The sequence below is a fragment of the Amborella trichopoda genome, chromosome 5 (genome assembly GCF_054954075.1).
Source record: "Amborella trichopoda isolate Santa Cruz 75 chromosome 5, AtrichopodaSantaCruz75HAP2 v2.0, whole genome shotgun sequence".
Lineage (NCBI taxonomy): Eukaryota > Viridiplantae > Streptophyta > Magnoliopsida > Amborellales > Amborellaceae > Amborella > Amborella trichopoda.
Window position 1 is genome coordinate 21772463 of NC_142340.1, and position 16068 is coordinate 21788530.

General features: G+C 40.0%; 1 protein-coding gene and 1 long non-coding RNA gene across 2 annotated transcripts; both read left to right on the plus strand.

Moving 5' to 3' along the window:
• The first annotated feature begins 1224 nt into the window (after positions 1-1224).
• Positions 1225-4663, plus strand: LOC18444705 (3-ketoacyl-CoA synthase 11). The gene is made up of 2 exons (XM_006854869.4): positions 1225-1370; positions 2290-4663. Exon 2 carries the CDS (start codon positions 2569-2571, stop codon positions 4153-4155), a length of 1587 nt encoding a protein of 528 aa, XP_006854931.1. The 5' UTR covers positions 1225-1370; positions 2290-2568; the 3' UTR covers positions 4156-4663.
• A 1903-nt stretch (positions 4664-6566) lies between these two features.
• Positions 6567-10664, plus strand: LOC110008163 (uncharacterized). Its single transcript, XR_002282768.2, has 3 exons — positions 6567-7005; positions 7875-8234; positions 10442-10664. It is a non-coding gene; the product is annotated as an uncharacterized LOC110008163 (long non-coding RNA).
• Positions 10665-16068: the final 5404 nt, after the last annotated feature.

Sequence of the window (16068 nt, forward strand, 5' to 3'; positions counted from 1 at the left end):
CCTCATAAACCCCTATTTTATTTTATTTTTTTTATGGATTGGCAATTCGGACCAATCCAAACCGATCTAGATTGGTGATCCAGAGTTTCGACACAAATCTGTGAGGTGGACGATCCATATTACAGATCAAAGTTTTGAAACACTGAGGGGAGAGATCTTTCTTATTTTTTTAGATGCACATGAAATAAGGTAATAGTATCCTAAATCTTAACTCTTTCTTGGATGCCTGAATTTTGTTTCTTGGATAGTAATGAATTACTATAACACATGTTATCTCCAAGGGTAATTTATTTTAAGGGAATTTGTTAAAATACACTTGAAGTAGTCCGAAAGGATATGAGAACTCATGTCATTACTGAGGGTATGGTCTCTAATAGAACAGAATGACGGACCAAGATTTATGTAGCCTACCCCATTTAATTGGGAAAAGGTTGTGATGATGATGATGATGTTAAAATACACTTGAGATTAGCTACTTCATATATTTACTCGTATGCTATGCATTTATTTCAAATGTCAATCAAAATGCACATGATTTTAATTTCGAGTCCTCAAAAAAAAAAAAAAAAAAAAAAAAAAAAAAAAAAAAAAAAAAAAAAAAAAAAAAAAGGAAAAGGTTAAAACGCTAAGTAGTTAAAAAGTGAGGTGTATTTTGATAAATTTCTTTTCTTTTAATACTCGTGACAATACAAGTGGCAACTAGGCTCATCTCATCTGATTAACGGATTGGATGTCAGCCCAAAAAAAAAAATTGTGGAAAAAGAGCACCAATTGGATAGTGGAAGCCTATATTTCTTTTGTACCTTACAACTCATCAAATGGACGATGATTGTTCCTTATGTACACATATTCCTTATGGAGACTGCAAAATAATTTCCCTAAACTCCAATGTGGTCTTGGAGTATGCTATTTCATAGTCCATTGCACTATTCTATTATTCTATACCATGCCGTTAAATTTAAGAATTTCAAAATTCAAAAAAATTAACAGAACGTGGGCGGCCAACTCATTTTAGGAAAAGAAAAGAAAAGAAGAAGCATTAAAAACCAAAAAAATTGGCCCTAGGTTTTTTCCACGTCATTGAGGCCAGCATATTTGGAAGCGTTTTAGCCGTCCACATGTGAAATGGACGGCCTACAATTCTTCCCTAATAACTCGCGTCTTGTTTCTACCATTCCTTTTTTTTTTATTTTCTCCTAATAATTCTCGCCCCAAATTTTCAGTACCCATGTTCATCGTATATATACCTTTTGACCCCATTTTCCTGTAACCTCTCTCTCTCTCTCTCTGGTTCTTTCTGAGGGCTTTGAATTTTCAGGCGACCCATCATCGCCATTGGCGAACGGATCCGACGGTGGAAATCGGTTCAGGTATCTTCATTTTATCAGCATTGCAAATCCTAAGTTGTGGGCTCTCTCTCTTGATCATTTGACCTGTTTTTCTTCCAGATTGTGGAGAGCAATCTCCTAAACACATCTACAGTCTGCTTCTCTGAGTATATGTTTTTAGAGAGAGAAAGTGTTTCTCCTCTTGGGCTGCGTAGATGTTTTAGAGAGAGGAACACTTTCTCCTCTTGGTCTGTGTAGATGATTTTAGAGAAAGAAAGTGTTTCTCCTCTTGGTGGATGATTTTAGAGAGAGAAATTAATTTTCGGCAAGCGAGAGAGTTTCTCCTTTCAGTTTTTTTTTTTTGGTTTTTTAAAAAAATTGTTGTTTTTGCGGTTTCTGGAACTAAAAATTCGTTCAGGAGAGAGAAATGTGCCCTTTCTTCATTCTTTTTTGTTTTAAGTGGATTTAAACCTTTCTCTTTCTACATTTTTTTTGTTTTATTTTATATATATATATATATATTCACATATATTATTTCGGCCTATATGTTGTTTTTTAGAGGTTGGGGCTTCTTCATTTCCAGTTCTTGTTTTTTTTTTTTTTTTTTAAGCACAATATTTGTCTTCAATAAAAATCACATCTCGATCTCTAAAACTTTTGTTTATGTTCATTTATATTTGTAAGAGAGAGACGTGAGGTGTACGCCCAGTTTTTAGTCTTTTTTTTTTAATATTATTATTATTATTATTATTATTATTTTATTCCTCATTTTTGTGCCCAGTTTTCTGTTTTTTCAATAGAATCGTCTTTATAAATCTTGAAAGTTGTTTTTATGGGGGAGATAAATCTCTAAAATTGTTTTTTAAGAGACAGATTTATTCTTTTCCAGATCTGTTTCAGTCTAAATCTGTTTTTCCTTTATTTTTTTAATCTGATAATACAGTTTTATGGATCCCTGCAGGTTTGAGCTGAGCTCGTTGCAATAAACCTAACCCCGGATTTGCCCCAAATCCTAATTGCAGACAACCCAGAAACCCATTTTCTGTGCACCCTCAACAAAAGGCCAAACTTTGGTCTGAATTATCTTTTCACCCCAAAACTGAGAAAGCTCCTCACTTCAATTCAATCTTGAGCTTGATAATAATTTTCATCATTGTCTTTAAAATTACTCTTTCTAAACCTATTTCACTTAGATTTTCACATTCAATTAACAATTCTTTTAATCTCTAGCTAACTAGCCATGGCTGACACCAAACCAGACCCAACAACCCAGCCATTAATGTATGAAACCCAAAAAAACCGAACACCCCAACCATCAAGAAAGAATCGGAACCTGCCTGATTTCCAACAATCAGTGAAACTCAAGTATGTAAAACTCGGTTACCATTACCTCATCACCCATGCCATGTACCTCTTTCTCTCTCCTCTACTTATCATAGTCATCGCCCACCTCTCTTCTCTAACAATTCAAGACTTCCATGTCCTATGGGAGCACCTTCGTTACAATCTTGTCTCAGTAGTAGTGTGCTCAGCTCTTCTTGTTTTCCTTTCCACCCTCTACTTTCTTACTCGCCCAAGACCTGTTTATCTTGTTGATTTTGCATGCTATAAACCTGAGGAATCACGTAAATGCACACGCGAGATCTTCATGTCTCGCTCTCAACTCACCGGCTCTTTCACTGACCAAAGCCTCCAGTTTCAAAGAAAAATTCTAGAGCGATCGGGCCTTGGAGAAGACACCTATCTCCCTCAAGCCGTGCTCAATGTACCCCCAAACCCATCTATGGCTGAGGCTCGAAAAGAAGCTGAGGCTGTCATGTTCGGTGCCGTTGATCGCCTCTTTGAAAAAACTTCTTTGAAACCTAAGGATATTGGAATCCTCATTGTGAACTGTAGCCTCTTTAATCCTACCCCTTCTCTTTCAGCTATGATAGTGAATCGATATGGGCTTCGAGGAAACATCGCGAGCTATAATTTGGGGGGAATGGGGTGTAGTGCCGGTCTCATATCAATTGATCTTGCAAAAGACCTCTTACAAGTGAAACCCAATTCGTACGCTCTAGTAGTGAGCACCGAGAACATCACTTTGAATTGGTATTTTGGGAATGATCGATCGATGTTGGTCTCAAATTGCCTATTCAGAATGGGAGCTGCAGCTGTTCTGCTCACAAATAAAGGGCGTGATAGACATAGGTCTAAATACCAGCTTGTGCACACAGTGCGCACCCACAAGGGCTCAGATGGCAGGTGCTTCGGGTGCGTGACCCAACAAGAGGATGAAACCGGTCGTATTGGTGTCTCTCTATCCAAGGAGCTCATGGGTGTTGCAGGGGAGGCCCTAAAGGCTAATATCACAACTCTAGGCCCTCTTGTTCTTCCTCTTTCTGAGCAACTCTTGTTTTTGAGCACGTTGATAGGGAAAAAGCTATTTAGAATGAAGTTGAGACCTTATATTCCTGACTTTAAGCTCGCATTTGAGCATTTTTGTATTCATGCGGGTGGGAGAGCAGTTTTGGATGAGCTTGAGAAGAACTTGCAGTTATCAGAGTGGCACATGGAGCCTTCAAGAATGACTTTATATCGGTTTGGGAACACATCGAGTAGTTCGTTGTGGTATGAGTTAGCATACACTGAGGCCAAAGGGAGGATTAGGAAGGGGGATAGGACTTGGCAGATTGCATTTGGATCAGGGTTTAAGTGCAATAGTGCAGTTTGGAAGGCACTTAGAACTGTGAATCCTGCGAATGAGACAGTAAACAATCCTTGGATGGATGAGATTGATCAATTCCCTGTCAAGGTTCCCACAGTGGCTCCCATTTCGAACTGAATATTCATCATGAACAGGACATTGTTACAGGAAATTAGGAACTGCGTCTTACAATTGATTCTTTTCTTTTATAAGGTCCTTGTTGGAATGGAAAATTTTTATGGTTAGGGAATAAGAGCTACAATGCAGAGTGTCTGGTATTTAACCTTCCTCCCCAAAAAAACGAGATGTTCAAGTTGGGGGCTCTTATTGTTTTTCATTTCTTTTTGTATTCCTTTTAATTTAGTTTTTATTTTTCTGAGGCAGTTGATGGGAATGGTGGGAGATCTGGTTTGTATGAGTGAGCTGGAGGCAAGAGATTTCTGAGACACAAAACCAGCCTGACCTGTCTTTCTTCTTCCCTATTCATTATTGATATTGGGAATGTATTTGGGTGGAATTGTATTTGGTCTTTTTGAGATTGTGACTTTGGGTTCTAATGTATTATTTTATGATGGAATTCTATTGGTCATTCATTATGTTTTATCCAAAATATGAGATTTAATATAATGAGACTGTTTATTTTTGATACAAGGTAGTCACAATTACTTACAACTATCCGATGTGAAATTTGATAGTTTGGGTGCATCATAAAGTTCGAAAAACTTTATTTTGAAGTTTGAGCGTAGTCAATGTAATAAGTGCAACAACTCAATTTCACATCTAATGGTAAAAAATTATTTGTTATCACTTTATACCAAAGGTAAATCGTCTCATTTTATATTTTTTGGATTTTATGTTGTTTGACAAAGGTGAAGAAAGTTAGAAAAAGCACAATTTGAAATTATTTGTTTTTAATCTTGCCTTATGGCAATGGGCTCGGAGCGGACTAGGCCCGGCACAGCCTTGCTGTGGCCCTGGCTTAGGCCTAATCTGAGGCCCGGCCTTCGTGCTATGGTCGCCCAGCCCTCATTTGTGGCCCCGGCGATAGTTCTTCAGCGCCATTTTTCTTGTTTTACATCTTGCATGTAAGATTTTGTCACATCATAGAGCGTATGTCAGTCTCCCAATGGAGATCTATCAAGGTAAACAAGAGGACACTAAGGGAATGTGGTAGTTGCAGTTCGGTGCGAACTTGGAGATAACCCAACGTGAGCACCATAGAAAATTATTTTATTTTTACTTTTATTCTTATAAAAAAAAAGGAATTATATGATTGTTTTTGGTTTTGAATTTGTTTTATGTTAGTCTATATCCATATTATTTAGGAAACCCTTTATATAAGGTGTAAACTTTATACTATAGAAATAAGGCGCACCTCAAAAAACCATTTGAGAAGGTTGTTTTGATGCCCAAAAACCCTTCAATGATCCTCTGCCTTGAGAAGCATCGATGTGAAAAAAAAACTTTCAAGTCCTGGAACATGTATATCTTGTAATGTATTATCTATACTGTTTATTTTCGACATTTTCAAATATTTCTAGATCTACTTCATCTACATCATTTTTTGAGTTTTAAATTTCATAATTAGATATACAAATAGATTTTTAGGTGATTTATAGATAGCCCTTGGAAATTCCGGCTAATAGAATATCTAGAAACCTCGATTTTGAGTCTTAGGGATCATTTTAAGCCTAATGAACTATAGAGAACCTAGGCACTTTAAAATTGACCCAAAATCACCCAAAATTGGCTCAAATGATAATGGTCCCCAATAGCTTTCTAAGGGTCTAAGAATCACCCACATCTAATACAGTATTCGAAAGTTATAGCCCTGAGAAAATTGTATAAGACAAATAACACGGAGGTCCTTGGTGCGCACCGCTCTGCAGGTCGCGCATGGGCAGCAGCATTTATGGAGGTCGCGGGCCCATGGCCAGGCACCCCTCTATGAGTCGTGTAGGCCCAATAGGCAAAACTCCCATTAAGAGTTCAGGAAGGTTTTTTTGGCATAAGTTTTTAAATTTCATAATTAGATATACAAATAGATTTTTAGGTGATTTATAGATAGCCCTTGGAAATTCCGGCTAATAGAATATCTAGAAACCTCGATTTTGAGTCTTAGGGATCATTTTAAGCCTAATGAACTATAGAGAACCTAGGCACTTTAAAATTTACCCAAAATCACCCAAAACTGGCTCAAATGATAATGGTCCCCAATAGCTTTCTAAGGGTCTAAGAATCACCCACATCTAATCCAGTATTCGAAAGTTATAGCCCTGAGAAAATTGTATAAGACAAATAACACGGAGGTCCTTGGTGCGCACCGCTCTGCAGGTCGCGCATGGGCAGCAGCATTTATGGAGGTCGCGGGCCCATGGCCAGGCACCCCTCTATGAGTCGTGTAGGCCCAATAGGCAAAACTCCCATTAAGAGTTCAGGAAGGTTTTTTTGGCATAAGTCTGACTACGCAATTTGGCCCTAGATACAGTGTTTTGGACAGTTTTACCCTTTGGCAAAATCAGGATAATTTTATAGGATAAAGAGTATATATTTTAGAAGTCCCTAGGCCTAGTCTATATAGACCCTTAATTCCCATAAAATTCATCCAAAAAATCCCTAAAAAATCTAAAACATAATAGAAATCCCCATAAATTTAGAAAAATCCCAGAAATTTCCCATAGATCCTAAAAAATGATATAAATTCGTAGAAAATCCTAGAAGCCCTAAAATCTTAGAAAAAAACCAACAAAACCCTTATAAAATAGGTAAAACCCTCATGGAAATCCCAGATCTAGAAACTCTAAAGGACTCAATTTGGTATTAGAAGCCCTATAACTCAACTCAGAAAATCTAACCTATTTTCAGCAAAACTTTTGGCTATATAACTTCTTCAAATTAGCCTCTCAAGGAAGAGCCTACAATCAAGGAGAAGGTGTACAAAAGGTGGTTTGATACAAGCAATAAACTCCGAGTTTTGGGTTTCTCGAAGTAAGTTCTCTCATCTTTATTTTTATTTGTTTATTTCCTATTTACTTCTTCACTTCATAATTTAGGATCTTATTCAAAATTATAAACTTTTAAAAGATCTATCTTGGTGTGAGATTGCATCTGGCACTGCCAGTAGATCCAAATCTGATTAGATATGCCGGATATGAGTATGCTTTGAATCGATAATTTGATTTGTCCCACTTTTTCAACCTATTTGTTATATTTAACTTGTTTTGCAAGAATTTAAAGTGATCTCATCAGAGATTTGCTTAGATTTGCGCGTAAACAATTTGGCACACACCGAAGGGCTATCGAGCATGTAGATTCACACCTTTAGATCATTAAAAGTTTTATATCGTTCTCAACTTTTGTTTTCCAAGTTTTATATCGTTCTCAACTTTTGTTTTCCAGTAGAAACATAGAAAAGCAAGGGCTAGAAATTATCAGAAAAGTCCTTGGAAACTCGATCATGGGTTTCCTGCATTAGCCTAGGTCATTATGACTCACGCAGTTTCTACGTGAATCGAATCGACTCGCGTAGATCAGTGGGTTGCCAGATTTTTTTCTGGGGGCCTATTTCCTGCTAATTTTTTTTCCCCTATGTTTCCTATTCTCAGCAACATCGCTTACTATTTTCCCATAACAGAAAAAATAAATAATAAGAAAGTTTAGATTAATTCGTTAGTATAGCTTTATTTCTCTTCGTATTGTAGGTTGGCTTTGTTTGCATATTGCCTGTTTGCCACAGATCCTACACCCACCACATGCGTGCTCATTCTCCACACTCGGATCACACTGGTAGCACCTTCAAATACGTTTTATTTCAAATGATTTTCTAGGACCCCTAAACTAACATCGATATGGCGCAGGATCCCAAGTTTTGTGCGCATAATGGTTGGGGATATACCAATGCGAATGTGAGTACCTCTACAAACTTCCTTAGCTCAAAACAACCCACACATAGTAAGCCCTCGCCTCCGCTATATTCTTACATGAGCACCTATATAGACCTATCCTGACTTCAACTTTTTCACTAGTTAGTGAACCTTGACCTACCCAGTAGTAAATTAGGTCTGTAAGGACGTGGACTTTGCCGTGCGTGAAGGAAGCCACCGTGCGTGCAAGGGATGTCACCGTGTGTGTAAGAAGAAGCCACCGTACGTGCAATGGATGCCATTGTGTGTAAAGGAAGCCGCTGTGCGTGTAAGAGATGCCGACGTACGTGTGAGGTAAGCCGTCATGTGTGACACTACTGAGAGTGAATGTGCTTGCTCCTTCTTGAGTGCCATGTGTGCCACTTGTTCACCACTGAATGCCACATGTCCGCCACTTGTTCACCAATGAATGCCACATGTCTGCCACTTGTTTGCCACTGTAAGCTACCTGGATGCCACTTGTAGCCCCTTACATGCCACCTGCCTACTGCCTCCCCCTCTTTGCTTATATAACCCCTCTCAAGAATTTTTACTCTCTCTATCACTCATGACCTCCCTTCAAACACTTAGAACCTTAGGCTTGGTCATCCTTGGAAGCTTGTCATTTGAGGGGAATCTGTGTGGGGCAAACTTGAAGTTCTTTTGGATACAACTAAGTAGATCTAGCATCCATGACTTTGTTTGATTGATTAGTATGAAATCCAAGCATGCATGTGAATGTAAATATGGGGTGGATGTATGTTAATGAAATTATGCTAAATTGTGCCCTGTATTTCCAAAACCGTGACTCTTATTTGTGTAGTCTTGAAGGCATCACTGTTGGTTATGAAATTTTGTGGGGAAGTACCTCTTTGAATCTATTTTAAGAAGGAAACGACACCATATCAATATCTCTTTTGATTGGAAAGTTATGAGCCATTTGCTAGAACATGCCAGAATAGCGAAAAGAAATTCCAGAAACTTTACATGTTTTTGTGTAAGATTGTTCGATGACGAAATCAGTTGGAATAAGCTCAAACTACTTCTAAATGAAAGATGTGTGAATCTATTTAGAAAAAGTCTTGGAAGCATGATCAAATTCTCAGTGATTCGAAAGTTATGTTCATCATTCTACAAGGATACCACACTGAATTTTCTGTTGAATTTTTCAGAACTATCCCATGTTTTGTGCAACATTATTTACTGACCAAAATGTCTTAGAATGAGACCAAACCATTTGTAAAGGAAAGATAAATAAGTCTATTTTCAAAATAGCTTTGCAACCATCATCAAATTCCCTATGGAGTTGAAGCTACGCTCATTTTTCTAAGAGATTATTTCACTGAGATTTCTACTCTGTTATGAAAGTGAATGCTTATGGATTTAGTAAATGCTTATGAATTAGTTAATACTTATGAAATATTGAATGAGCATGGTTGTAATAAGAAATACTTATGAAATTAGTGAGTTCTTATGAATTAGTGAATGCTTATGAAATGTTGAATATGCATGGCTGTAATAAGATATGCTTATGAAATGGTAAATGTTTATGAATTAGTGAATGCTTATGAAATATTGAATGAGCATGGTTGTAATAAGACATGCTTACGAAATTAGTGAATGCTTATGAAATGTTGAATATGCGTGGTTGTAATAAGATATGCTTATGAAATGGTGAATGCTTATGAAATAGTGAATGCTTATGAGATAATAAATGTGAATAGTTGTAATCAGACATGCCTATGTGATAGTGAATATGCATGGTTATAATCAAACATGCCCATGAGATAGTGAATGTGCATGGTTGTAATCAGACATGCCACAAATGTGATGTGAAGCACTATGCAATGGGTCATCCATTGATAGTGCAATATGGTATGATAAGAAAGCTGTACTGGCAGTTGAGAGCTTTCCCTGACTCCTTATGATAGGACGGGAGTTAGAACGTGCATGTTAATATTTTGGTGGGTCGTGCCCCCCAAATCTATATGAGCACTACGCTCTCTCACCAGAAGGGCATAAGGAGAGGGTCGTGTCTTGCAAGGCCCCTGCCTATCAAAAGCCCCAAAGCGAGCTGAGGACTGTGTGTGTGTGTGTATGTGTATGTGTGTGTGAAGACATTACGAAATGGATCATCCATTTGTCATCGTCTTCCCTCCTGAGGAATGGTAGAAGTCCTAAGCAATGTGATTTGGCTTGGAATGATTGATAGGGCTTCTACTTCAGGAATAGGTGATATTAGGATTACATCATTATATATTTGCTTGAATTATTGATCTGTTATTCGAATAAAAAGAGTTGATAAACTGTTAACTCTTATGATATCTCATATCTGATTTGTGCTTGCTCCACCATGAAAGAAATTTCTCACGGCATGTTGAACTGTGATGCATGACTCCATATTATATAACTTACATGAATTCTGGGGACGATTATGAATAATTGTGTATAGGCAGGAATGCATCGTGATTGATCTACTTACTGGGCTTCATAGCTCATCCCTTTGACTTTCTTTAATGTAGAGTGAGTACTCGCGGTTTGAGGACGGACGGTGGGGTATTCACGACTGGCAGTTGATGACCCATACTTGATAAGAAGCTTCCTTTTTGATTGTAGGCATTAGATGGTAGTTGGCCGTATAGTTGTTTTGTTGTGAAGCTATGTATTATTGTTATTGGGCTTTTCGTGCCTTGAACAATTTGTAATAAACAGGAAATTCTATATAATTTGGTTTTAGTTTGTTCAGCTTTTGTTTTGGTTGTGTTGGAGTTTTTTTTTTTTGTTTTCTTTGATTCCTTGTTTTCAAAAGCCTCGAGCAACTCTCACCTGAGTGGCATTCGCTACCTCTTATCGCCGTCCCGTACCTTGTTACTCTGTGACAATTTACGGTATGGGGGTATGGGGTAGGGCTGTGACAATTTATGGTATCAGAGCAACCAGGATAATATTCTTGGCCTAAAGAGTCTTAGAAGTGTCCTTAGAGTAGTTTTTTGGATAGGCTAGTAACTGGGTGTTCCTGTTTTAGGTCAAGATGACGAGGACTCGTGCCAACAATATGAGTTTTAGTAATGAAAACACTGAGGCCTTGGGGGAATTCTTCAAAACGCTTGGGGCCATGACTCAAATGATGAAGGACTATATGTCGACCCCGACTGCCTCCACCCCAGGCCTAGATGACAATAGATTGATTGAGAGCTTTAGAAGACTTGCTCCTCCCGCATTCCCGGGACACGGAGAAGTGGAAAAAGATGAAAAATGGAGGAGGCAAGTAGAGAAGATATTTGGAGTGTTGCATTGTTCCAATGAGCAGAAGGTTAGGCTAGGGACCTTTATGTTAGAAGGGGATGCCGAGCACTGGTGGAGTTCGGTGAGGCAATCTTGGGAATAGATAGAGACTGAGGCAACTGGGGAAAGTTTTCTAGCAGCATTTAATGAGAAGTATTTCCCCGATTCAGTCCGAGAAAAGAAAGAAGTGGAATTCATTGGGCTACATCAAGGGGGGTTATTAGTGGAATAATATGCTGATAAATTTACAAAGCTCTCTCGCTACATGGCACATATCATCAATACAAAGGCACGTAAGGTGAGCAAGTTTGAGAGGAGCCTCAGGCCGAATAAACTAGGCAGAATAATGTCAACTAATCTTAAGACATTCTCCCCGTTGGTGGACCTAGCTATGAAGATTGAGAAAGACTGTGAAGAGTTCCAATTAAGGAAGAAAAGAAGAGTAAGGTCCACACCATTTGGGAGTTTTGGGAGGAAGACTCGGTCGCCTCCTAGAAGTGACTTTAGGGGAAAGGCTAATCAGAGCAACCAGAAAATCCAAAAGACATTCCCGGATGATGTGAGGGATAACTGACGCATGGCCTGCTCATACTGCAGAATGAATATCCACTTTGTGGCTGTGTGCCACAAGAAGTCGAGAACGTGTTTTGGTTGTGGCAAGCTTGGCCGCCTAATCAAGGACTGCCCTGTGAAGAGGCCAGAAAATCGATCAAAGACTCAAGATCGGGTGTTTGCACTCACAAAGAAGGAAGCTAAGGCGTCTACCTCAGTGATTTGAGGTACACTCTTTGTTTGTGGTAGAGAAGCTAGAATTTTGATAAACCCTGGTTCTTCTCATTCTTTTGTTGCACCTTACTTTGCATGTCACATAAATGTTGAGCCTTCACTTCTTGACTGAACTTTAGAAGTATGTACACTCATGGGGAATTCTATGGAAACTAATATGGTGGGGGGTTGCTTGAGGGTGTGTTCTGCCCATAGACTTGATACTTCTAGATATCCGGGACTTTGATGTTAGTTTGAGCATGGATTGGTTGTTTACACACCATGCCACTGGTAGTTTACACACCATGCCACTGGTTGTTTACACACCATGCCACTGTTGTTTACACACCATGCCACTGGTTGTTTGCACACCATGCCACTGTTGGCTAAGAGATGTGTGGTCGGATGCCTCGATCTTGCCTCCCCGGATGTAGGTAATCGGGTGACACGTGTCTCAGATTCGGAAGACCAAGGACTTGAGATCGCTCTCTCAGGAATCTTGTTCGTAGAACAAGGGCAAGTGCTCAACTGGTGAGAGGGGAATTTTAAACGTTAGGTCAGGACCAACCTCACCTAGGTCCATGACTTACTCAGGCTGACTCGTGTGGGTGCCCTCTTAGATCACAACGAAAAGCTCCCCTGCTGCTTCAGCTGGTTCGGGATCGCCTCCCTTGACCTCCAATCTCCTTGCTTTCTGCAAAGCATTAGCATGGTTAATTTGTAAGACAAGTGGGCCGAGGGACCCACCCTTGTCTTGGGCTGAACATGCATATATGTGCACATTCAGATGGTAGAGAAGATGAGAAGTTAGGGTGACGAAGAAGAGAATTTAAATAAGGGGACAAAAGAAAAGAGAACTTAAAAAGGGGATGAGACTAGCATGATAGTTGTACCAATATAGTGACCGACTCGGAGTGGTAGCAAGACGGGCATGGTAACTCAGACCAGCACAACGATAATATTACTTGAAACCAAGGCCGATATAACTATCATAATTTGGTGTGGCAGCATGACGAGCATGGTATTTGGACCAACACGATGGTAATACTGCTTTACAGCCAGACTGTTATGATAGTGCTAGACTTAGTCTATCTTTTAGTCAAGCTAGAAGAGAAGAAAATAAAGCAAAGAGAAGACGGGAGACGACGGAGTAAGAAGGTCCCGGCGGCGTTAGGCATCGTTGCCCACAGCCGTGGAGTAACAGTGTCGTGGTCCCTGGACGACACTGGACACCGCTTCTGGCTGTGGAAGGGCGACCAATGAACTGCAGACGGCGTTAGCCATCATCGTCAGCAACACGATCCTTTGTAGGCGCCGATAGGTATAGTCGTCTGTGATAGGCACAGAGTGCACAAAAGAAGCTTGCGGATGGCGATAGGCACATGTAAGCATCGCCGCGACCCTTCGCGGGCAGTGGTAGGCATTGCCATCTGCGATAGGCACATGGTGCAAGAGAACATGTTCATAAATGGCGATGACTATCGCCGTTTGCACTTGCGCAGGATGTCGAAGACATGCCTGCAAATGGCGATGAGCAGCGCCGTCTGTGACCCATGAGAAGAAAGAAGGATGGCTTGTGGTCGGCGATGCATATCACCTCACGTGACACCAATCTTGAAACCGAAACAAGAGCCCGACCCGTTGCTTGAACACAGCCCGGCTCACCATGTGCTCCTTCAGATGTCGTTATGCACAACGACGACTAATGCCATGCATGAACCATGTTGATGGAAAGAGACGAATGAGGAGAGGGAGAAAGAAGCTCACGCACGGCGCTGCCATCGCCATGCACGACCTGCGAAGTCACAGGAAGAGGAAGAGAGAAAGAGGCATGCATGGCACTGCCACTGCTGTGCATGGCCTCTGAGAAAGACTCAGTAGAAAAGACGAAGAAGAAAGAGAAGAAGAGAGAGAAGAAGAGAGAAAGGAAGAGAGAGAACGAAAAATTAGAGAGAGAAGGGAAGAGAGAGAAAATACCTTGAAGGTAAGAGGAGTGCCACTCTAAACTTTCTCTCTCCTCTCTCTCTCTCTCTCTCTCTCTCTCTCTACAAAGAAGAAACATGACCCAACTCATGCTCTTGAAAGAATAATTTTTATTAATCAAACGTCTCTGTGAGTTCAAAAGAGAGGTTTCTTTACAATAAGAGGTAGCGTTTATTTATAGACTAGGGTTGAAGCATGGGTGGATCACCCAAAACTAACCCTAATTGATGATAATTAAGGTTTATTTGAATTAAAAAAAAAAGAAAATAGGGTGCAAAATGATTGATTTGCCCCTTCCTAACAATTGGAGAAATTTTAAAATAGTCCCTATTGAGAACTAAGGACGTTCTTGATTCTTCTTAAACGATCCATTGATGATCCAGCATCTGAATGAACAAAAGATGATTGCCTTCGTGTAGGGCTTGATGCTGCGATCATTTTGATAATAATTTTAAGCCATGAATCACACTTTAAAAGTATGATCACATAACTTGAATTTTGAATAGATCCTGAAAACTTTCGATCGATAGTACATCTTCATCTTGATGTTTTTCTTCGATTTCTTTGCTGAATTGCACTGAGCATGTTACGACGATCGCGTTGCAACAAATGGGACACAATTTGGTGCCCAAACGAAGTTTTGACAATCTTGAACTTTTGGCCAGAATTTAGAATTCCGGCTGTCGGAATTAGTTGTGACTTCGACTTGATCTTGTGCAAAGTCCAACTGTTCATCACGCACAGGGTTCGAACTAGTGATAGCTACGGATCTTACGAATGTGATGCAACTAGTCTCATGTCGATCGGGCTGGCAGGCACTATGATTTGGCCACTCGAGTGAGTACGCGTCCTGCTGATTTTCTGCAACGTGTGCCTTCGAATCACAAACTTCTCTCTAGTTTTTCTCCCTGCTCCGACATCGTCACTGGACGTACAACATATCAAAATGCTCGTTTCGATGAGATGAACACGCTCCAACAAGTTTAAGCGCGATCTGATCTCAGACGAGAGAGATATGGGCATCGCTAGTTCCCTGTTGTTGATTGTGCTTTAATGGAGTTTAGTTACAGGGTGGCCACATGGGAATAGTGTGAGGCTCCTCCTGTTTCTCTCTTTTTCCCATAACTTCTTTCAGATCCAATGGTGGTGGTTCCACTACCATTTGAAGCTCTAAAAGTAGGGTTCTAATTATAGGGGTATGTTTCAGGGTGTTAGAGGTTGATTCTATCGAAATTGTTTCTTCGTTTACACTGCCTTAAACATGTCGGAATGCGACAAAAATTGACAGGAGACTTTTAGAAGTCCTTATGAAGATCTTAGGCAGTTTGAGATCATTCTGAGACTGTCAAAATTTCCACTGTTTGTCAGGTTTTATTGATCGGCTTCTCTTTTATTTTGCATCGGGGACTCATGGTGCTGAAAAATGTCTTCGAACATCATGCCCCGCCGAATGTTGTGCTTCGAGAGAAGCGAGAAAGACAACATTCGAAAAATTTATTTCTTTTTTCTTCTTAGCCACAGGACCACGTGAATGCCTAGGAGATTCACATAATGTTGTAACTAGGATGCTCAGACGTTTGGATGTAATATACAGGTCCATCAATGGAGACTTTGGGGAAGAAGATACTTTGAGGGATCTTGTCGCGGTCCTCACCCTCACGGAACGTAGGGATTAGTTTTTAATGTCTTCACCCTGTCAGACGAGTTTGCGACATGGAGAGGTTGGTATTTATAGTCCTCACCCTATCGAACGGTACCCCAGAGGACCATTTTGTGTTTTTGAGGGATATTGTGGCCATCATCCTCACCTTAGGGACTCTCTTTGAGTTTGAGGGATCTTTTGTTCATCATCCTCACCCTCAAGGACTCTTTTGATTTTGGAGGGATCTTTTGATCATCGTCCTCACCCTCAAGGACTCTTTTTGATTTTTGGAGAGATCTTTCGGCCATCGTCCTCACCCTCAAGGACTCTTTTTGCTTTTGGTGTTTGGGAGATCTTATGAGGCTCTCATTTTTGAGTGAGACATATTGTGTTGTGATTGGATCCAGACAACTGAGGATTTTGTGTGGACCTCGTTGCCAGAATTATGCCTGTTTGGAAATTGGGTGGCGGCTG

Bases quoted from the DNA above. Each gene is read 5' to 3' on its own strand.
- LOC18444705 (XM_006854869.4), top strand. From the start codon at position 2,569: ATGGCTGACACCAAACCAGACCCAACAACCCAGCCATTAATGTATGAA.